This window comes from Solea senegalensis, linkage group LG5, assembly GCF_019176455.1.
Source record: "Solea senegalensis isolate Sse05_10M linkage group LG5, IFAPA_SoseM_1, whole genome shotgun sequence".
In the NCBI taxonomy this organism is placed as follows: domain Eukaryota; kingdom Metazoa; phylum Chordata; class Actinopteri; order Pleuronectiformes; family Soleidae; genus Solea; species Solea senegalensis.
The window spans coordinates 14,674,176-14,696,293 of NC_058025.1; the positions used below are offsets into that span (position 1 = coordinate 14,674,176).

The window sequence follows — 22,118 nt, forward strand, 5'->3', positions numbered from 1 at the left end:
GGACACCAAACGAAGCAACCTAATCGAATTAGAGAATTAATTCACTTTCACTTTAGTTGAGTTTGGAAAAACAACATTATTCATTAAGCTCATCAATGCTGCAATGTAAGATACAGATACTGACCCTTTGTTTTATTTTAAAATGACTTCAGTTTCTCTGTTGATATCAATATGAAACCTTCAGTCTGCACACACAGTATTGAAGGAAACAACTAAATTCAAAGACGTGTTGCATTATTGTTGTTGCCATATTGCATTTTGACTTATATATACCATATATATATATATATATTATATTTTGACTTTTGCAGCAGAGAACCTGATCACCATCCTTCAGGCTTCTGCTAGTGCCGCACAGAGTCAGGAGTCTCCTGTGCGAGGACACGAGTGCTGCAGCTACAACAGTCATGGCAGCAGCATCCAGGAGTCTCCCTCTGAACGTGAGCCACAGATATACTGTATGCTGTAGTTCTGAATATGACTTAATGGGATTTTTGACTGAAATAGCGATGTGATTTCGCGATGTCAGAGGGAATGGAAATGTTTGCATCATTGTTCTCATTTTCATTTGACTAACATGTTTTTTTTACTGTGTGATATTTGTGCAAATCTGTGAGAATCAATGTTGTTTTCTTCAGTCTGTTGAATATGGGACAATATTTAATCTAAAATAGTCATGTGACGCACATTTTGGCTTTGAGAAATATTGCGCCTCCTGCGTTTCGAAAATGGCAGCAGGCCATATTGCGATTTTGATAAAAAAAATAAATATTTGAATGCCTTTCTGCATGGAATTTACATGTTCTCCCCGTGTGTGTGTGGGGGTTTCCTCCCACAGTCCAAAGATATGCAGATTTGGGGATTAGGCAAATTGGACACTCTAAATTCTTGTTTGTCTCTATGTGGCCTATGTGATGGACTGGCGAACTGTCCAGGGTGTGACTCCACCTATCGCCCTATGTCAGCTGAGATTGGCACAGTTCCCCCCCGCGAGCCTCATGTGGAGGATAAAGTTGTAGAAGATGGATGGATGGATGAAAACTATTAATAATTCAGCCCTAGTTCTGTCATTGATTGTCATCTGTCATTGTCAATGTTTGCTCCTAAGTGGATATTGCAGCTCACATAGTGCGTGGCCTTTACTGATGTGTGCATGAACTACATAGTATAATCTAAAGGCAGTGCCATTCACCATGTTCACTCAGTATGCCTTGTGTCTACAGCAGATTATCTCAGCACGCACAGTGTGAGCTCCACCTCTCTTGGATCAGACACAGAGTTGACGGGGCTGGACAGCGTGTTGTGGGGATCCGCTATTGAGCTGAGAAGAGGAGACACCAAAGGGACGCTGTTAAAGGTTCGACTACTGTAGTTCCTCATTAGCAACATCTGTGAATGGATACTTGTATTTAACCCTTAGGACACAGAGCATTTTGGCTGCTTTTTTTCCATTACTATGTCAAAACGTACAGTGTATACAGAAAGTATGAGAATGTGCAATATAGAGTTTCTTATGTTCCTTTTTTCAGCACAACCTAGGCAATCTGATGAAAAAAAAGTACTCAAAATGTTTAAAAGCAGATTGAATTTGTGAAATTTGGAAAATACGTCACCGTTCAAAGTTCACTTGGCTCGTTTTTATGAACCAAAAGAAAAGAAAAACGGTCTATTTTGTGACTTCTGCACAATTATTGCTCCGTTATATCACTACTAAAACTCTAAGGGTTAATTGTGCCATTGTGTAACTTCTGTCGCCAGAACACTGCGAGTGTCACTACGCTCCAACATTGGGTTTTCTGAATTCATTCAGTTGTTCAGAGAACTGGGGGCAAGTCCTTAACCTAAAGTTTGCCACTGTCTCACTCCACTCCAGTGTCACCACAGACGCGTACGTTCAGTACGGTACGTTTTTGTTTCGCGTTTCCATTGGGAATTGTACCAAAATAACCGGCCCCAACTGTTCCATTTGATAGTACGGTGCTGGATGTCCTCCATTCTTGTTGTTGTTGTCACTTTTGATGTTGTTGTTCACTGTCATCGCACTGGTATAACATCACGCTACGTATAAGTAAAGGTAAAGGATAAGAAATGCAGAGAAAGTCATGTGCAGCTGGAAGGCTTAATCCGCATTGTGGGAATTAACTCGACAATGGCTAAAAATGTTGCAGATATCTGTTTAAAGTGGAAAAATGACGGATCACGGCAGCTTTAACTGTTTGACGGGAACTCATACGCCCTTTGTTCTGTAGGTGGCAGAGAGCGTCCAGAGCCTGACTCAGCTTCTCTATAGTCTTCAGGTAAGAAAACAAACATGACAAAGAAAAGGAGTTGTTTTGATGTGTGACTACCTGAGTGAGTTGAAAAGACTTGATGGATGATGGCATTGTTCACCTGAGACGAGACGATTGAGCAGGTGTTTCCTTGTTGCAGGCTGCTGTAACCCTCCAGGACAGCTGGTACGAAGTCCATAAACTCCTTCTGCAGGACGGAGAAAGACCACATCTACGAACTCTCACTACCCTCCAAAACAGCCTGGTACCAGCCACATTATTTGCATGATAAAAATGTTTTTTACCACATACTGTATAGGCTACCAGGGTGTAGTCTAAGGGAACTTGGACTGTAATTCTGCCTTTTTTTTAATTGTTGTATAAAGTCAGAAAAGATAAATCCATTTTCTGTTTATAACCCAGGAGCAAGAGAAGCAGAGGAGCCTTGATAGGAGGAAGGAGGAAGCTGAAAAAAAGGGCACAGACAGGAAGAAAGAAGAAGTGCATGAGGTGCAGAAACTCAGTATGAAGCTGAAACAAGAGCAGCAGCGCTGGGACAAAGAGTGTCTGGTCAAAGAGAAACAGCAGGTGAGCCTCTCACGTTCAGTGGAGCACTGGTTTAAAGCTTTTAAACTTGTAAATGCTGCTGTTTTCTGATGTGCTTGTGTCCTGTTTGGTCACAGAGTGAGCAGGAGAGCGTACTGGAGCGGCGAGAGCAGCAGTGCCTCCTTGAGGCCGAGCGCCTGCGCTGCGAGCGCGAGGAGCTGGAGGCCCAACTGTTGGAGTATAAGCAGAATCTGGACAGACTGAGGGAGGGCCAGAGGAGTGTGGAGAGGGAGAAGGAGAGGATTGAAGCACAGCAGAGGCTTCTCCAGAGCTGGAGACACAACCGCCAGAGCAGCTTGCCTGTTGCAATACCACTGGATGGTTTCAAGGTATGAGAGGGATTAGGAGAACAGGCAGGATAGGTGAAAACAAAACACTGATTTCTGATTTCCAATGTCCCAGGTGTCCGGCCACAGCCGCTCAGGCAGTCTGGACGGTTGTTCGTCAGTGTACAGTGAAGCGGCCCTGCTCACCTCGCTGCAGCAACACCAGCCCGTCAACAACAACCAACACCAGTGTCTGAGAAAGAACCGCGACGACTCCGTGCACAGCTCCAGCTACGCCGCCAACCTGGAAATCAGCGCCAGCCTCTACAACAGCCTCAACACCCTGTTGAGTCAGGCCCACAGCAAACAGCCCCCTGACTGTCTGACGTACCCGAAATTCGGCAACAGCCACAGCTGCCCTCAGCCTCTGAATGACTCTGTCCACCCGTTCAACAGCAGAGTCATGGCACAACCACAGCGGACAAATATGAGTAAGACTATTTACTGTACATGAAATCATACAAGTTTGTAAGAAACCTTACAGTGATACTAATCTGATGCCTTACATCCTAACAGAACACATTAAGTGGGTTAAACTTAACTGAACTGCAGCCTCATGACGCTGAGTTTAAACTGTTCTCTATGAGACGGCACAGGATAGGTTTTTTTTTCACTCCGGTGAGCTCGGCGACGATTGGACAAATGCGGCAAAAACGTCACATCCATGGAAGCTCAGCTTCTCTGGGATGGCTGCTGGGCTTCTGCATGATGATTGGAGGAACGGTTTTAAAGGCGGAACCAGTTGTTGATTGACAGCGTTGCAGAAACCTGTGCGTGAGAAGTCTGGAGACAAATAGCTGGTCGTTGTGTGTTATTTGTTGGGCGGTATAGTTCATTTTCATTCGTATATATATATATACACTGTAAATAAAAACACTATTATAGCATTTCGGTTTTACATAATTGTTGCATTTCCTCGTTGTTCGTTTGCAGAATTTATGTAACGTGTATGTTTTAAATATTATTATTTAAATAATAAAATAATCGACACAAACTACAACAACAACTCCTGAGGCACATGGGTGCATAACGTCACTGAAAATATGATCCCATTCAAATTTTTCTACTGTATGTCAGTCTATAGGCCATTGAAGCCAACAGAGGACGTTGCGGATGGTCTCATTTTTTAAGTCACTTTACGATCTGTTCATTAACTGGCAGTAAAAAGGATTAAGACATGAATGATGTTACATACTGCATCTGCAAATCGCTCATGACGTCTTCTTCTTCCAGCGGGTTTCACTCCACCATCGGACAAGCGATCCCTAAGTCCTTGGAGGTTTGAGGTCACAGGTCATGGACTTTGCGAGGACTACTCCTCCACCTCACCCTCTCTCACCCCACTCCTTCACCCGCAGGCTTACCTCTCGCTTGAAGGACAGAACGGGGAGGAGGGAGGCGAGGAGAATGTTGTGTATCTCTGAGAATCATGTGAGAGGAACAAACAACACAAGCTGCCTGACGTATATAACTGGACCAACATTAATATATATATGTGTGTGTATATATATATATACATATATCTGTTGCTTATATGTATGTGTTTGTGCGTTTGTATCCATCTAAATGTGATGGATCTGTGTAATCACACAAGGGAACAAATGTAAGGAGGAAGTCCTATTTGATGTGCCTTAATTAGCCCTTAATCATTCTCTTTGTGATCAAACCATTGTGCCTTTTTGCAAACGAGCATTTCTATTTGTATTTGCTGTGTTTTTAATTTGACTTCTTTCAAGAGGAGAGGAACCTTTTGTTCTACAAACACTGGGAGCTAAAGTGTCAGGAAATCTGGATTATTATTTCCCCCCCCTAAGCACTTATACGAAAATGGAAAATGTTTGAGAAGAAGCCAACAGAGAGTGCTATTATTGTTCCTACGTCATGTTCAGCGATATTTATTAGCGGTTGTGAGCATCTGGAAGATATAAATGATATACATGACATCATTGTATAAATAATAAATATATGTATAGTGTTATGGACAAGCTACCTATGCACAACTTCCTTTTCTTTTTTCACACAAGTGCCAAAAATCTTCTGCTATCTGATATGCTCTAATTGTTTTCTGTAAACAACGGCTGTATTTTGTTTTTCTCTGTTCACCTGCTTTTCCTGATAATTTATTGTATGTAAATGACTTCATACACTATCAAGATTAATAATATTGTGTTTGATATGTGTGCTCTTGTAATCTTTGTAATCAAAAGTATGACGCTCCACATTCGTATTGTGCTGTATATAAAACTGTGGTGGCAAACGTTAGTGTTTTTGTGTGTGTGTGTGTGTGTGGGGTGGGTTATTACGTAATACTTTCCGCTGTAATTGTAGGCGGGCCGCCAATAACTGGTCATTTGTGACTCTGTTAGATAGTGTGTACAGTGAATGGATAGCGTTTCACTCTGGTTATACCTTCATCATTTCTCTACTTAATTAGAATGGAAAGTTTCAGGATATCTTTCATCAACCTTTTCTGGTTGTATCTGAGGTTTTCTGAGGATCACGGTGGACGCTGCTCTGACACTGGTGAGTTTGAATCGTTTAAATTCTCTACATCCCTGCTCAAAGTGTCCTTAAATATTCCCCTGTGACTTGACACCCATTGTGCACCACTTTCAGTTTGGCAGCTACCGGAGCCAACCATCAGTCATCTGGACGCTGTGAGTGACAAGCAGAGCCTCGTGGTGAGCTGGCTGCTAAACCACAGTAGCTCTGCGGGTGGCATCAATGAGATCCAGATTAGCCGCACTGAAGACCATGTCATTATTTACAATGTGAGTAATTAGTTTTCCATCACGGTCATGCTGTTTTAAGCCTCTGCATAGTTGCATCCCTGTCATTTTAACAGTACTGACTATACTACTTTCTTTAATAGGATTTACTATCAAAACATATTATCTGTAATATTTCCATCTGACTTTGTTTATCTAGAAAAATGTCAGTGCGCGGTCTGTCGGTTCACATGGATACCAATGGACCTGGACCTCAGATCTGCCTCTGGAGTGCGTGGATCACTTTGTCAGGGTGCGACATTTCGACAACCGGTCTGTTCCAAGTCCCTGGAGCAAATGGAAAGCTAACAGTGGTGAGATGATGCCATTCTGATCCTTGAACTTAATACGAGTAAACACACAGGGGACACGTTAATAATCAGATATTGCAGTATTTCCTGTTTTCTGCTCTCACCATTCTTAATATCAGTGTTTCACAATAGGAGTTGCAGCAATTGGAAGTGTCTTTTGTAATGCACCTTTTGCAATATGTCTATAGTGTGCTTGCATAGGTAAAGGTTTAACTGTAGGAGTACAGTAGCACAGTGTTGTTGTTTCTTTCTGGGTTTTTTGTCATGAATATGTGACATTATGTACATTTCTCACATTGTCTAGTATCTCAAACTAATTAAGGAGTGATGGCAGAGAAGGTTCCAGTAGACCTGGCAAATATTTGCATTCAAATGAGCTGCACAAATCGTCTTCACACTGCATCGTAACGACTCTGTGGCCTGCAGGTGCAAAGGCAAAGAAGATCACAATGTTTCCATTGGACCGGATGCTAAAAGACGGCAGCAACGCCACATTCTGCTGTGTTCCCCCGGCAGGAGTCAACATCACCAGAATTACCCTCAGTGACCAGGAATACCCTCTGATCAGCATCGGAGCCCGAGTTAAGGCCATCGCTGTAGAGAACCTGCGTTTCCCAACAAATACATTTAAATTCCTAAAACTCAATTGCAGTGCTTCAACAGGCATTAGCAGGGCCGTCGTGAACTTTGTCAGCTGTGAGTTTGAACGCTCCTTCACATTAATGGTGAACACTTCACGTTACAGTACAGAAACCGGAATGATAATATTATGGTGGTTATTTTTGTTTTTGGGAGGTATTATTATGGTAATGGCATATTATTTCTAATTCCACTTCCAGCTCGGTGATAACATTAACAACAGGTGTGGTTTACATCGTACTAAATTATGTCCATATGTTATTACCATATTATAAATGTGAAAACCAACCTCCCTTATGCCCCGCACACATTTTCCATTATGATTACTAAGCTATTAGAAATAAGAGAAATAAGATGTTATTTCCATAATATTACTTTAGTAGTATTTCCATACTATTGCCATACAGTCAGAGTACTGAAATATTCTACTAAAGTACCACTATTTTGATAATATTTTACAGTAACACTTTAAATTAAGGTACACATATTCACCATTAATTAGGAGCTTACTAACATGCATATAAGTAGCATACTAGCCCTTTATTAGTAATTATTAAGCACAAATTTTGACACCTTATTCCACATAACCTTATTCTACCTCTATTATGACATGAATTAAGAAACAACAATTGCATTCATTTACAGTGATAATTTTTAATTGTGAAAAATCTTAATTAATGTCCTAGTTAATGGTGAATATGTATACCTTAATATAAAGTGTTACCCATTTTACTTAAGTAAAAGTACGGGTCTAAACATGTACTTAGGTTAAAGTAAAAAAATGTGCTTGTTTAAAATTTTTCAACAAAGTTTCTTGTCTCATGCAAAACGGACAAGGGGACACAAATCTCACATGAATTGTTTTTGATTCAAGGCAAAACCTTTACAAATTAAAGTGCTGACAGAATAAAATATGTTAACACATAATGTGTCAGTCAAAATGGGTCAAAGGTCACATATGTTTTAACTTTCTCACTTACTCAGGGACCTTAATTAATGCCAATTCACCTGTCCTCATTCATTCATTCATCATTCCTCATCTTTCATTCACCTGTCCTCATTCACCTTTCCTCATCATTCATTCACCTGTCCTCATTCATTCACATATTCTCATCATTCACCTGTCCTCATTCATTTACCTGTCCTCATAATTCATTCAGCCGTTCTCATCCTTGTCCTCATCATTCATTCACCTGTCCTCATCACTCATTCACCTGTCCTCATTATTCACCTGTTCTCATCCTTTACTTGTCCTCATCATTCATTCACCTGTCCTCTTCACGCATTCACCTGTCCTCATCATGCATTCACCTGTCCTCATCATTTACTGCCAAAGTTTCCGGTGGGTGAATTTTACTTTTTAAATTCAGGCCAACATTTCTTTAAAATGTACAATACTTCCAAAAACGCATACTTCATCAAAAGTAAAATTACAAATTTTAAAAAGTACACAAGAAACCTACGCAACTACAGTAACGTGAAATGTAATTCACTACTTTCCACCTCTGCAGACAGTTTTCTATGTTTTTCTGTAGTTCCTCCGCAGAAGCCCAGAAACCTCAGCTGTGCGACCTCATCTATGACAACTGTTACCTGCACCTGGGATCCAGGCAGGAAACAACACCCACATGACCGCAACAAGCGAACATACACCCTTCATGTAGAGTAAGCACACACGTCAAACCAATGTTTACATGAAGAATTTATACAGAATGTGAATGAGGTTCAACTTATGATGAAAATTTAAAAAAAATGAATCAATCAGTCAATACACAGGGTAAGGTTAGAAAAAAAACTTTAACTGAAATAATAATTAAAAAAAGATAACTAACTGAACTAAAACTGTGTCGAAAATGTGCTTAGTTTGTAGTCTTAGTCTGTGTAAATGAATTTCATACGTAAGCCTTTTGGGTTCATGTGAAGTATATTTATTTTTTCTCTGCCATCAATTTGAAAGGTTGTATTTGCATTCATAATAAAATGTTCTCAATTTGTTTTTGTTTACAATGTGGGAAATGAGGCAGTGCGTGAGTTAAACACAACATTCATTATTGGGTTTATGTGTGTCTTTAGTCTGTTTGATTTTTACCTGACACACTAACTGCATCCAACCTCAGCAGTATTATGCACATTTTGCACTAAAGGCTAACTTCTTACTGACTGTTGTATTTGATCCAGAGATGGTTGTTCATGTGTCCTATAAAATGGCATCTTTTGTTGGGTTTTTAATGACACCCAATAACACTTATTATGACCTTTTGTTCATCTTGCATACTCCATATTACATACGTACAACTAATAAATACTAAAACTAATTCTAAGACTTTTTTAAAAATGTCTTTGTTGGTGTAAACACAGGAATACAGACCTGGCTCCCATCAAATGCCAGACATGGTCTTGTACTTTCCCGTCCATACCACACCTGAACGAATACAACGTCACTGTGGTAGTGAAGGACAAGCTGGGAGAGGAGGCAGAAAGCTACAGCTTCAATATCTCCGACCGAGGTCAGACTTTTTTCAAACACCATTGTCCGCTGAGATGTTTATTGAACCATTTATTGAAATAACCACATGTTCCCTGCATAATATCTTGGGAAATGACCTTTTTTTCAAGTGTGTGGGTTTCATGTCTGTGTGGCTTTTAGTGTTTCCTGTTGCAGAGTGGGACAGTGTGAGCCCAGGAGTGACAGACGCCAACATGTCATGGATCATACAAGGGAACTTGACTCAACTCTTGTGTCAGCTCACTGTCAACACAAAGGCCACCACAGTGGTGAGGTTCATCCATTTTAAAGCTTTTTTTCTTTTTCTTTTTTTATCGTTGATGTTATTTTTCTACCTCTGATTACTCTTCCTTAGTGGAAAAAAAAAAGTAGCATTATTTATAAGCTGCGTCCTGCCACGCAATACTGTCATACCTTACCGAGGGAGCATTTGTGTGTATACAGCAGCACCACAGAGCTGGGAAGGTGCAAGAAGCATTTATCCCATCAAACTTGCTCAATGACAGGTTTTTCAAGCAGCAGCATTCACTTCTGAAACGTTTGTGGGTGCTGTCAGTTTATTTTCTGCTCCGCTTTACTAGCGCTTTAGTGCGCTGCTGCCTCCGTCTATGTTGACATGAAACAAATCACCTCCTATGCTCCTGTGTGCAGTGCGATAATGTCGTTGGGCGACACAAGATCGAAATACAGCGATACGTGGAAAACACAGTCTGAAGTCATTTGACAATAGTTTGACGGTAACAGATATTTGTTTGTGTGTTTGTCAAAGCTGAACTGCAGTGGCATAAATGGACCCTGCAAAGTCAAAGTGGAGCATCTGCTCCCCAGCACTCACTACTCTACCAGGGTGCGCTGCTCTGCAAATGGCATGCTGTGGGGAAACTGGACGCAGCCAGAACCCTTTACGACGTGTGAGTACAAAACGTTCGCATAACATGTTGGACTGTGTTGTGTTCATGGTGTGGAAAAAAAGTCCTTTGGGGGTCAATGAAGTTTGAGCCAAGACCAAAAAGGACCCACAGAAGGCATTTTGCTTGTATGTTATCAAATGTTGTCTTTATTTGAAGCAGCCAAAAATAGCTGGGCTTAGGAAATAAAGCCTCGACATCACAACACTGGTTGAAAGCCAAACTGTAGCTTCCTGCTGTACCAGCATACTGGTAGTTATACCATCATTGCATGTGCACTGTAACATTATGCACAACAAGCTCATTTTAAAAATAATAAACAATAAATCTAAAACTTTGTTAAACCCGCTACACGACTGAAAAACTCTTGTTACTATAATAGTTTTCTATCCCTTGTATTTTTCTTTCTGTTTTTTCTGTAATTATCACAATTATCTTTTTCCTTCCTTTTGTTGTTGTCTTTATGTGTACGTTTGTACTGTTTTATACATCAGTATCACTATTCTTCATGTATATGTGTGCACTAAATAATGCAAATAATAATGTGCATGTGCTTCCCTCAGATCCATTGGTGACCTTAAACTTATGGAGGAAAATAAAGCAGCTGTCTTACCCCTACACTCGTCAAGTTACTCTGTTGTGGAAAATGGTGAGACTCTGCCTGAAGAAGTGGTGCACACTCTTTGTTTTTGTTTCAGTAGAACCACAGCATCCACTGTTATGACCACCTCTGTTCCCAGGATGCTTCTGGCTCAGCGACCACCGAGACTGCCAAAGCTTACACAGTTCAATGGTGGCCCGAGGGCAAGAACAAGACTGTGTGGACAGATGGTGGACAGACCCAGGCGGAGGTTTCCATTGGCCCACAACAGTGTGACTTCACTGTTAAGGCTGTTCTCCACGCCGGCTCCTCCATCCCTGCTCATATCACCATCCCGAAGTTGGATGACAGAGGTGGGCAAAACCACCTGAGATCCTCTCATTTTCAGATGCTATTAGAGCTGCAGCTTAAGATTATTTTCTCGATTAATCGTTTGGTCCATAAAAGATCAGAAAACCTTAAAAAATGTTGATCGGTGTTCATCAAACCTGGAAATGATGATGTTCTCAAACCAAAATGATTCACTTTCTGATTTCTTTGTTATCCAGAGCAAAGAAATGAAGAAAATATTCACATTTAAGAAGCTTAAACAAGCAGAAATCTTGTTTTAATCATGAAAAAAAAACAAAAAATCTAAATAGTTGCCGATTAATTTAGTAATCGGTTAATAATCGATTCAGCTCTAGATGCTATCGCTTTCATGTCTTCATCTTTACTTCTTCTCAGATGTTTTTCAGGGGGATTTTGGGGCTCCTCCTCTGCAAAGGGAGAGTTCTGAGTTTGGCAGCAACTTTGTGATCCACGGCTGGTTGCTTGCAGAGCACTTTGACATAATTACATATTAAACGTTTTCTGTCTAGAGAACCTCCCAGAGGAGAAGCGCTTGAGCAGCGGCTCAGCCGCTGGTTTCAATCTGTCCTGGTCCGAGTGGGACGAACCAACGTGTGGCTATACGGTGGAGTGGTGCATCCTGGGAGATCCTGTGTCGCCTCTGCAATGGAAACATATCCCAGAGGGAAACAACACATTACTCCTCCCTGCTGGTAATTGTTTTTGATCCAAGTTCATCATATACCGCATAGGAATTGTGGCATTGACAGTCAAAGAGCTTTATCTTCTCAGGGCATTTTAAACCAGGATGTAGGTATACCTTCAATATCTATGGGTGCACAGAAAATGGACACAGACTGCTGGAGATACAGACTGGATACTCACAAGAGCTTGGTAGGTGTTGATTCTGACTCTGTGAGTGTCCCTTGTCGTACGTAGAGCTGGTGTTTGAGTCGACGTGGCGAAACCCAGAGAGCTCTTTAAAAATAAAACGTTGCACCACAAGGTGTAGAAGCCAAGCTTTTGACACAGGATGTCTTCATCTGAGGCTCTTGTGAAAACATCATCCAGCTGTCACCTTTTCTTTCCTGTTTGTAAGATATATAGAGAGGAGGTCGCAGACACAAGAAAGTGATAATAATCTGGTTGGCTTTTTGTAAAAACATGTTTTTTTATTATCTTATCAGATGGAGGCCTTTGCTGCAAATCACCGATGACACTGATGTGTCTAGTGTGATGTGTGATGTGAAGAGTAGGAATCAAACGTCGTATCTACTGTCTCCTTACATGTGGCACCAGCTCTATCATGCGAGTTACCTTTTAGAAAGAAATATAAAACACCTCATTTTCCCCACAGGAGCAGTACCGTCCCCGAGTCTGGTTGAACCTGTTCAGACTACATCCTCATCTGTGACATTAGAATGGCGTTACAGTGAGGACGATCCGTCTCATGTGGCATTCATCACTGGTTACCTGGTTAGTGTAAAGGAAGTGGGACCTAATATGCTGCCATGTCATTCCACAGGTGGGTGCAGAGGAAGGATTACAGGGTGAAACTTTACAATGCCTCCCTATGAGGACCAGGACTGAATTATAATCCTGCTGGATGAAGCTTTCAATGGCCAAGCGATATGAAACCAATTTGACACATAAAATGAAAATAACATCACGTATATCGAGTTGTATGCATCGATATACTATGTATAAAGCAATTCTAGTTTGTTACATTTATGAAATTTAACAACAACAAAAATAAAACTGTTGACATTTACTGTAATTGCTGCATTTGCCTGTAAACAAAGGAAAAACAGTACTATGTAGACCCATTTGAGTCCTTCCATTGTTTGTGGAAAATGAATGAAATCAATTATAACCCACTTTGAAATAATAATATTTTCTTCATTTCAGTGCTGAATGCCTCTGCGTCGTACAAAAACAACTCTGTTGGGTTTGGGGAGGTTTTCAGTGTCACAGTTGTGTATTTTGACCACATATCAAAACACTTTATCGCCTTGATCTTTAGACAGAGGTGTTTCTTACAAGTTCTCACAAGTTAAATGATATAAAAATAGACATGTCTTTTTTTTCCAGTTGTTTTTCAAAGCTACGAGGAGCCACAGGTTGCAGATCCCTGGCCTGTAGTTCCTTAGTGTATCAAAGACATGTTGACAGATACAGACCAGCTTGAACTCCCAGATCCACAACTCTGACGTGTACCAAGCAGATTCTACTCTGAAAACATTTTAAATCAAGTTCAAAAAGACACTCATGTTCACTGTATGCTGTGAGATTTGCACTTTTCACATCTTTTTTTGTATCTATCAGAGCTGCAACCAGCGATTATTTTCACAATCGATTAATCTGACCATTATTTTCTCGATTAATCACTTGGTCCATAAAATCGAAATGATGTTGTTTTGTCCACAAACCAAAATGATTCACTTTTAATGATTTCTTTGTTATCCAGAGCAAAGAAATGAAGAAAATATTCACATTTCAGAAGCTTAAACAATCGAAAATCTTGTTTTAATCATGAAAAAAGCTTCAAACCGTTGAATCGACTAACAAAATAGTTGTTGATTCATTTAGTAATCGATTTAAAGTCAATTCATTGTTTCAGCTCCAGTATCTATGTTTGTTTGTACAGTGCCTGAGCAAAAAAAGTCTTTGTTGTTTTTATGTCTGTCATATTCTGGGATCATTTGCCATTTGGACTGGAAGTGGGTCTCATATATTAGAAAGCTGTTAGTGACTAACTCATACAAGACGTACAGTATGTGTGACTCTTGAACAAACCTCGTGTTATAACCTGTGTTGCTTTTTAATTAACAATAATTCTGGAGCTCGATCTTTTCTCCGTACACAAAGAAAATATGACCGCCGCGGAAGAATAACTTGCAGAAGGGCAATTACAGTTACAGTTCTACGTAATCTGCTGCTCCACGACACGAGACGAGGCCTCCGTATAATAGTTCTTCTGCACTTTTACAGCGATGGATGTCTTCAACGTATCAGTGGCCGACCCTCGGAGGAAATCTGTGACCGTAGAGGGTTTGAAGCAGAGCCAAGAATACACTTTCTGTGTGAGTGCTCTCACTAAGAACGGGCCGGGACAACCAACCAGCATCACCATCACGACCAGAACCAACTGTGAGTGCCATTGCGTCCACTCAAGTCATACTAGATTTAACAATATAATTCACTTTATTGATCATATGCCATTATTCAATTCCAATACTATGGCTTGAATTCTGCTATTTGCTTTGTGTTTCCTTTCTTAGACTCCGCTCAGCTGGTCAAGATACTGACTTTTACCTTGTTTCTACTCAGCTGCATCATATTACTGTGGTGTCAAAGAAAACTGTGAGCAGCTTGATATTTAAATCTATACATCAAGAGTTCAGTCCTGCAGAAGATGACCAGGGACCACATCCGGTATTGTTTTGTTTCACCTGCAGGTTGAAAAGAAGACTGACAGAGGTTTTTGTTTATCCTGCTGGTATGAGCATCAAAACGCCCGAGTTAATCAGCTTCCTGCAGCAGGTACGGATTTTTTTTTTTCTCTTTAATCATAAATGTACATTAATGTAATTCACTGTACTTGTTTGCATAGACTGGAGAGAGGGTGCCCTCCCACAAGATGGAGGAGTGCATCACCTGTGACATTGAGATCCTAAATTCTCACCGTCCTCTGCTCAAACCGTCCACACTGAGAGATCCTGTTTTCATGAGCACACAGTTCTCTGATTCGTCTTTGTCGCCTCTGTGTGTTGTGCCAGTCAAAGATTACTGCCCACACTCGGTCACACCGCCCTGTGAACGACCTGCCCTTCAGCAAATAACTTGCATGACAAACAGGAGTTACTTTTACCCCATGGTGGACGAATCCTCGCAGACACGGGGAGAAATGACGTCCAGTGAAGTCAAACCGAGCTTCGATCTTTCCGACGGTCAGCAGAGTTCATGTACAGTTACATATGGTTATGTCTCCAATGATACTCTGTAAGTACACAGTCCATTTTAAGTCCAAATACTATACAGAGATGCTTTTTTTGTTGTGGATCATTTGAATGTGCAGCTAGTTTTTTAACCAAGTAGTCCATAATTCATGCTATCGGTTGCATACGTGAGGACATAAGAGGAAGTCAATAAAGCTTTGTTTAATTTTGCAGCGAGTGGAGATAGTTTTTTTTATTATTATCTACAGGATGCTGATGACACCAGTGATAAGGCAGCTAAACGTATCAGGCGGAAAGAGAACTAAGAGCTGTGTTGAATTATAAAGTAGGACGAGCAAATGTTGAAAATGATTGACCGTATATTAATAATAATAATAATAATAGTCAGGAGAACATAGGCTGAGAAACCTTCACTTCAGTTCTCTGTAGTTTGTAAACACAGTGGAATCTTACACTCGACTCCTACATTTTGGAACAGGTCGCCCGCTGATAGCGGAAACTTGATTGACTGTCAGTAAAGTCAGTGGAGTGAATTCTTCTCACACTTTACACCTTCATGAAGAAAACACACACAACTGGTTCACAGCAGGAAATCCGTCACTTTTACCAGCCACTGCTGTGTTTCCGCATTTTCCTGATTTGGACTAGTTGTGAGAAACATGTCGATGCTACTTTTAGCCTCAAAGTTCTGTCAATTCCATCAAACAATAACAGCTTCCTGTGAGCTTCTGCTCAGGCTACTGAAGTTCACGGAGACTGTTGACATGTTACATTAATATACTAGTTGTTACCACTAAAGGGTGACCAATAAGGGAAGCACTCAACTCATAAAAACTCATGCCAGGAAAACATTCCCTAACACGCCATTACACCAGAGGCAGCAGCAGCAGTTTCAGCCGTAAGCTGTTGCCCAAAGGCAGGTTTGCTCTATGGCTTTCTGCTGTATACACCAGATATTGACCTTTTGTTCCAGGTTTGATACAGCGCCTGATTTCTGACCTTAGCAGACAGAAGTGGAGATGACCTGAGATCCCGTTCTCTCTCTCTCTCATGCCTACACACCATCTTAAATTCCAGAATGATCACAAGTTATGCTTTGCATTGTTGATATTTAGTACGACAACCTTAGGTTATTGAGCAGTTGTCTCATTTGACAACACTATTCCAAATTCCACCAAACCACATTCCCTGCCCAATACTTCATTTGTTTTGTTAAGTTGCAGAACTGGTCCTAAAAACTGTCAGACCGCAAACCTGCGCCTGTGACAGAACTTATGGGAAAAAAAACCCCAAACGTTTCAATTTAAAAAGTGTTAATGTGAGTTTAATTTGAAGTGTCTCTAATACTGCACAGTCAAAATGTCTAATTTCCAGTATGTTAGTATTCATACATGTCCTGGTCAGAACTTATGGAAAGTTTTTGTGTTTTTTTTTTATTGCATCTCAAAATTGACAATTTTGTCTATATAAAAAGTGCAAATGTGGAACTTTTAACTTGAAATTTCTCTAAAACTGTACAGTAAAAGTGTTTTGTCGCTGCCATGTTTTTGCATTTGCAGAAATGGTCCAGCAGTGGCTGTTTGTGACCGTCAGACATTAAGTTGTGTCCTTATTGTTTATACAGCAACATCCACTAGAACTAACTACAATTTATTGTAAAATACAGCAGCGCCAACACCCTGAGTAAACAATTAAATAAACAATGTGGATTTCAATGAAGACACAACGAACAAATATGCATTTAAAGTAAAAAAAACACAACAATTTCCATAATAAATACTGTCAAGTGGAGACGATTGGGCATTAGTTTTTCAAATCAAAAAATAAATTAAGTGTCCATTTGCATGGAGTGTGTATTGGTCACGAGAGTGAGATGTGGCCTAAACTGAACGCAGTGTTCAAAAGAAATCAAAAAGGGAAAAAGCAGCACAAAGTAACCTACTACAAATGATCTTTGGATCCATTTGGAGAATCTTCAGTGGCGTATTTTACCACTTGGTTGTTCTCATATGACTGGGAGCAAAGTCTGCTCTCAGATTGTAGTCTCTGCCATTACTGTCTTATATTAACCTGCTGATCAGATGCAACCTGGAAGCCAGTCTTCACACAGAACTCCTCTGATGTATTCTCACCCTCACCTTGCTGTGCTTTCTGAAAGGGAAACACAGTGAGTGAGTGTTTTTTGTTTTTTTTCCCCATGACAACTACAGTTGCACAAGAGCACCAAATAATATGAGGTGATAAGTATTGCTTGTTTTTATATGCTGGGTTACATTTGACACTAGAACGAAGGCCGGTGAATAAGTGACACTTCACAAGATCGCTCGGTCGACAACATCAAAACCGAAGCTCCAGTAAAATCTTTCCCCCCGTCTTTACCGTTGTGGTGGCGACACCATGCACTTCCAGAGGACGGCATAAAGAGCAAGTAAAAGGGCGATGAACACTGTAGCTGCAATTAGACCTAAAAGCAAAACAACAAGTTAAAATAAAACTTTGCTACGCAAACATACACATGCCCTAATAAAGGCAACAGCAGTGGTGATTCAGTTTTGTTTTTTTTAAAAGATCTTATCTTCTGCAGAGAGTTCCATAGAAAAAATGTGTTTACTTGCTTTGAGCCTTGTGTGATTTATGTGCTCATTTGTGTATTTGTACTCGTCATTTTCATATCCATCCTCGCTGCATGCAGGAAAAACTGGTCTGGTCTTTTCACTTCCTAGTAAAGCACTCCCTTTTTCCTTACACTTCACTTTATTTGTACTATATATACACACAGTACTGTTTTATCAGCGCTTTAATGACCACACAGTAAAATTATGATTCAATAACTTTATTAGAACACATCCACATAGTGGACAATAACACTTGAATAGTACGACCCGGGCTCTCTTAAAACTTAAATGTCAGTGGTCAAACCTGTGTTTGTGCTATTTTCACTGCTGTGATAAAGCTCTATTACGCCAGGTTACACTGGGTTATGTAAATACTACGTTCCCTGAGATTGTGGCATCGTTCAAACGTCTGACGCGGTGTGTTGTCCAACTGCAGAGGTGCAACAGAATCTATAAACAGAACCTGTAGGAAATATTTGCGATTCTGTTTTCATTAGTCTATTATCAGCTAAAAATGAAGAAGTGTTATGTTTTCATTACACTAGAATAAGACCCTTATATACACACAACAAGAGCAAGTTGTTCAAAAAACTGACAAATCTCGAGGGAGGTTTTTTTTCATATATTGGTTGGCAGGTTCAACCACACACAGTAATACAATTACAGCAATGATGTTGTGATACTACATGCAAGGATGATGTAATGTATTTATACATAAACAATATTTGTTACTTTGTCTGGTGATAGGGGTGGAAGTAAGGGTGAGGCAAATCGCTGCTAACTAGTGGTTGGAGGCTTAAATATCCATCCATTTTCCACCGCTTTATCCTCCACAGGAGGGTCGCGGAGGTGCTGTGCCAATCTCAGCTGATATAGGGCGATCGGTGGGGAACACCCTGGACAGTTTGCCAGTCCATCGCAGCGCCATATATAGAGACACTCACTCCAACGGTCAAATTTAGTGACCAATTTCCCTAATCCCCATATTGCATATTTTTAGACTGTGGGAAGAAACCAGAGAACCTGAAGAAAACCCACGCACACAGAAAAATGCAAACTCCATGCAGAAAGGCCCTCTTTCCAACCCAGGTCTTCTAGCTGCAAAGGCAAGAGTGCTAACCACTACACAATCGTGTGGCAGGCTTAAATATACGAGGGAAAAACACACACAGCTTACGCATATGGCGCTTCAAAGAAACAATACAGTATCATGTTGTAAAATATTGCAGTATTTTCTTACATCCCAACTAAATAACAAAAGAAATATTACACACTAGTCTAATATTTAGTTTGTGTTGGGACCAGTTTATCTAAGCTGCATACACAGTGTTTTATGATAAGTTGATGAGAGCAGTGGCCAGTGGGTGTGGTTTTCATTTGCTGGCCTGTTCAGTAGTTTGGCAGGTAGAGAGACAAAGATAAGGGCTTTGATCGGCATGTCTACTTTCAGTTTGTTGATTTCTTTTACATAAATAGTCAGACAACACAATTACACACACACACACAAAAAATACAAATAAAGTGAGTTGTCAACACTGAAGTAATCTGGTTTATGTACTTTCCAATACAACATGACGGTTAAGAGATTGGGTCGGGACCCACATTTGGGTCACAGGAAATTATTTTTTGGTCTCTAAATAATTAGCAGAATCTGTTGGTGGTGGTGTTACAGAAATGGCACTAAAATTGTCAGAAACATTTCCTTTTTTCCCAGTGGCATACACAGAGGGGGCCCCTGGTGCCCCAATGTCCTATCAACGCACATCAACGTTCCCTCTACAGTGTTAAAAACATGAGGAAGTGTCCTACTGGCTGCCACTCATATGTGAGCTCTAAAGCAAGCAAGTCTTGTTTCTAAAGGAGTGCCTTTCTGATGGATTAAATTGATGCAGTGACCTTAAAGACGCCCTTACAACTTCGTTCTCAGTCATGTGCTAAAATGACCTGCCAAATAAGATGTTTTCAGACCGTGTTTGCCGTTGGTGGTGTAACGTGGCTCCAATTTTATTTGTGAATTGCAACTGAAGTAAGTGGTCTTTGTTCGCTGTTGACTCAAGGTGGCATGTCTTACAAATCGGCTCCTGGATCTGTACAGACTTGACATGATTGTGGTCAGAGTGATTCTCACCTGGGATGATCCCACTGCTCTGGGTTAGAGGCTCCTCTGTGCTGGAAGGATGAGTTACGGCTGTTGTTGAACCTTCACAGAGAAGAGAGAGAACATTAACAACAATGTGTAGAGCACTGACCAGTTTATTTGGAAGAATATTAATATTTTCCAAAACAATATGCAGCAATTCAATTGTTTTTTTATACAACCTGAATGACAACTACTAGAATATGCTTATTTGTGAACAGGTTTTATTCCAAACAACTGTTAGTGAGCACATGGACTGCATTGTCTGTGGTTATTTATATGTATATATATATATATATATGTGTATATATACACATATATATATATATATATATATATATACACATATATATAAAAATCAATCAGTTCACTCTCCTGATCAGCTTATAAGCCGGTCATATTATACTGGTTTTACAATTAGTATTAGTTTTAGAATTAGTTTTGTAGTGTCTGTCTAAGCATGTTTCATTCCAAGACAGAGGAAATGAGCCCTCACCATTCCTCTGCTGAACAGCGTGTAAAAGCTGTCGTGGAAGATCTGGGTCAACCATCTGAAAATGCAGAAAAACATTCGTGTCCGAACAGAAAAAAAGGGTAGAGCACGGGGGCAGAGACAGGACAGCAAACACACACCACTTCCAGTCTCGTTCTGTGCAGCTTGAACGCATTAACGTATGCCACTTGTGTTTGTTTGGATCAGAGGAGAAATCGAAAGAAAGATAAACAGCTGAGATGAAACCTGCTGCAGCAGCAGAAGGAAGTCCAGTAATGTGGAAAATCTGAGGGTTTATTGAGGTAAGACAGAAAAGAGGGGACATTACACAGTTCCACAGAGACCTGGCTCTCTAAGTAGTAGTGGCTTACTCTTAATGAATGTGTGTTACATGTACATCATTGCTTAAACCCAGCCATGTAATGCCTGTAAACAAGAGTGTAAAGTGTCAGTAAAGTTCTAAAACAACAATAACTCCAGCCCCCCTGTATTCAAGTTCACACGCTCACCTTCGAGCTGTTTCGAGTGTCGCTATTGTTTTTCACCTCGGTCCACATTTGTGAGCTTGTGTTTTCAGACTTCATCACGGTGTTCGTTTCCCTCCTTCACCTCCTCTCGTGCTGCGTCCAGGGGCTTCTGCTGGAACCAGTGCTTTAACACACGCTGTGTAGACGCCAATAAAGGCACATGTTGTGAATTTGAAGCTGCGCTCTACCTGACGCTCGTTTCTCCGCGAACAAACTGACGCTGAATTTTAACGCCCTCCTTACGCAGAATTTACGGTAAAAGCCTGCGAACCAATGACTCAAGTTCATTTGTAAGGATATCAACATCCGGTTTTCAAAATAAAAAACACCGAGCTCACTATCTAATATGGGAGAAATAATGAAAACCCACAGCTCTAAGTTCCAGAGGACTAATAATGTGACTTTAAGTAACTGTACAATTAGAGCACTGTAAGTTCTGAACAATACTGATATAATTGTTTTCAGCAGCGATAGTAATTGTTTTATTTTGAAAACCGGGTGTCGATATCCTTGCAAATGAGCTCGATTCATTTGTATTTTTTTTTACCGTAAAGCCTTTGTAAGGAGGAAACGTGTATACATATTATTTGGATACAAGGTCACATGGTGTGGAAGCGACTGCTAACGCTGTAATTGGATTTATTTATTTAGTCCATAAGAAAAACCCAAACTGAATGTGTTTAATATAGGACATAAAAATAACTTAAATGGGGCAATTCTTTCATGAAGGGTGCTTTAAAAAAATAAAATAAACCAGCTTACCTTCCTACAGTGAGGTGGAGATGAAATGTTGACATAAGGTATATTTAAGAACAGGTTTACCTTAACCTTGTTTTACAGGGCGTTCTGCAACTACACACCACTACCACCTGAGAAAACGCTTTCCATTTGCATGTTTAAAACAGAGAAGACGTGCCACAACAAGAGTTATTTTTTTCTGTTTATCTGAATGAGATCATTTTCTGCATTTGAACAAAACTGTTTCAAGTACAGACTGTTAATAGCTGAATAGATTTCTAAATATTACATTTATCACATCCACTTGAAAATGTTAAATGTAGACTGTTCAGCAAGAACTTGCCCGTAAATAGCTAGAGTATAACGTAATATAGATTTGCCCCC

General features: G+C 40.3%; 3 protein-coding genes across 9 annotated transcripts in view; 2 read left to right on the plus strand and 1 right to left on the minus strand.

The window, feature by feature from the left end:
* The window catches only part of LOC122769179 (rho guanine nucleotide exchange factor 28-like), a 37,432-nt gene extending 31,968 nt beyond the window's left edge, over positions 1 to 5,464 (plus strand). For all 5 annotated transcript variants that reach the window (XM_044025509.1, XM_044025510.1, XM_044025511.1 and 2 more), the window contains 8 exons: positions 312 to 440; positions 1,224 to 1,357; positions 2,250 to 2,297; positions 2,431 to 2,535; positions 2,694 to 2,858; positions 2,954 to 3,205; positions 3,279 to 3,633; positions 4,436 to 5,464. In XM_044025509.1, coding sequence (XP_043881444.1) covers positions 312 to 440; positions 1,224 to 1,357; positions 2,250 to 2,297; positions 2,431 to 2,535; positions 2,694 to 2,858; positions 2,954 to 3,205; positions 3,279 to 3,633; positions 4,436 to 4,626 — 1,379 coding nt within the window. In that variant the 3' untranslated portion in view covers positions 4,627 to 5,464. The remainder of the gene's footprint in view (positions 1 to 311; positions 441 to 1,223; positions 1,358 to 2,249; positions 2,298 to 2,430; positions 2,536 to 2,693; positions 2,859 to 2,953; positions 3,206 to 3,278; positions 3,634 to 4,435) is intronic.
* An 87-nt stretch (positions 5,465 to 5,551) lies between these two features.
* osmr (oncostatin M receptor) lies at positions 5,552 to 15,434 on the plus strand. Of its 2 annotated transcripts, XM_044025514.1 has the most exons (17): positions 5,552 to 5,725; positions 5,819 to 5,973; positions 6,131 to 6,284; positions 6,708 to 6,977; positions 8,456 to 8,585; positions 9,279 to 9,427; positions 9,568 to 9,695; positions 10,196 to 10,337; positions 10,898 to 10,983; positions 11,075 to 11,288; positions 11,796 to 11,978; positions 12,058 to 12,159; positions 12,623 to 12,790; positions 14,257 to 14,415; positions 14,547 to 14,628; positions 14,724 to 14,808; positions 14,879 to 15,434. In XM_044025514.1, the coding sequence occupies exons 1-17, from the start codon at positions 5,638 to 5,640 to the stop codon at positions 15,269 to 15,271; spliced, it is 2,688 nt and encodes an 895-aa protein (XP_043881449.1). In that variant the 5' UTR covers positions 5,552 to 5,637; the 3' UTR covers positions 15,272 to 15,434. The 2 variants fall into 2 exon arrangements, with proteins under 2 accessions (XP_043881449.1, XP_043881450.1); XM_044025515.1 differs by lacking the exon at positions 12,058 to 12,159.
* A 1,204-nt stretch (positions 15,435 to 16,638) lies between these two features.
* Positions 16,639 to 21,247, minus strand: sb:cb288. 2 transcript variants are annotated; one of them, XM_044025519.1, is made up of 5 exons: positions 20,979 to 21,244; positions 20,473 to 20,527; positions 19,968 to 20,039; positions 17,604 to 17,688; positions 16,639 to 17,375 (listed from the first exon to the last, which is right to left on the minus strand). In XM_044025519.1, exons 1-5 carry the CDS (start codon positions 21,051 to 21,053, stop codon positions 17,327 to 17,329), a joined length of 336 nt encoding a protein of 111 aa, XP_043881454.1. In that variant the 5' UTR covers positions 21,054 to 21,244; the 3' UTR covers positions 16,639 to 17,326. The 2 variants fall into 2 exon arrangements, with proteins under 2 accessions (XP_043881454.1, XP_043881451.1); XM_044025516.1 differs by lacking the exons at positions 16,639 to 17,375; positions 17,604 to 17,688 and having other exon boundaries at positions 18,865 to 20,039; positions 20,979 to 21,247.
* Between the last annotated feature and the right edge of the window lie 871 nt (positions 21,248 to 22,118).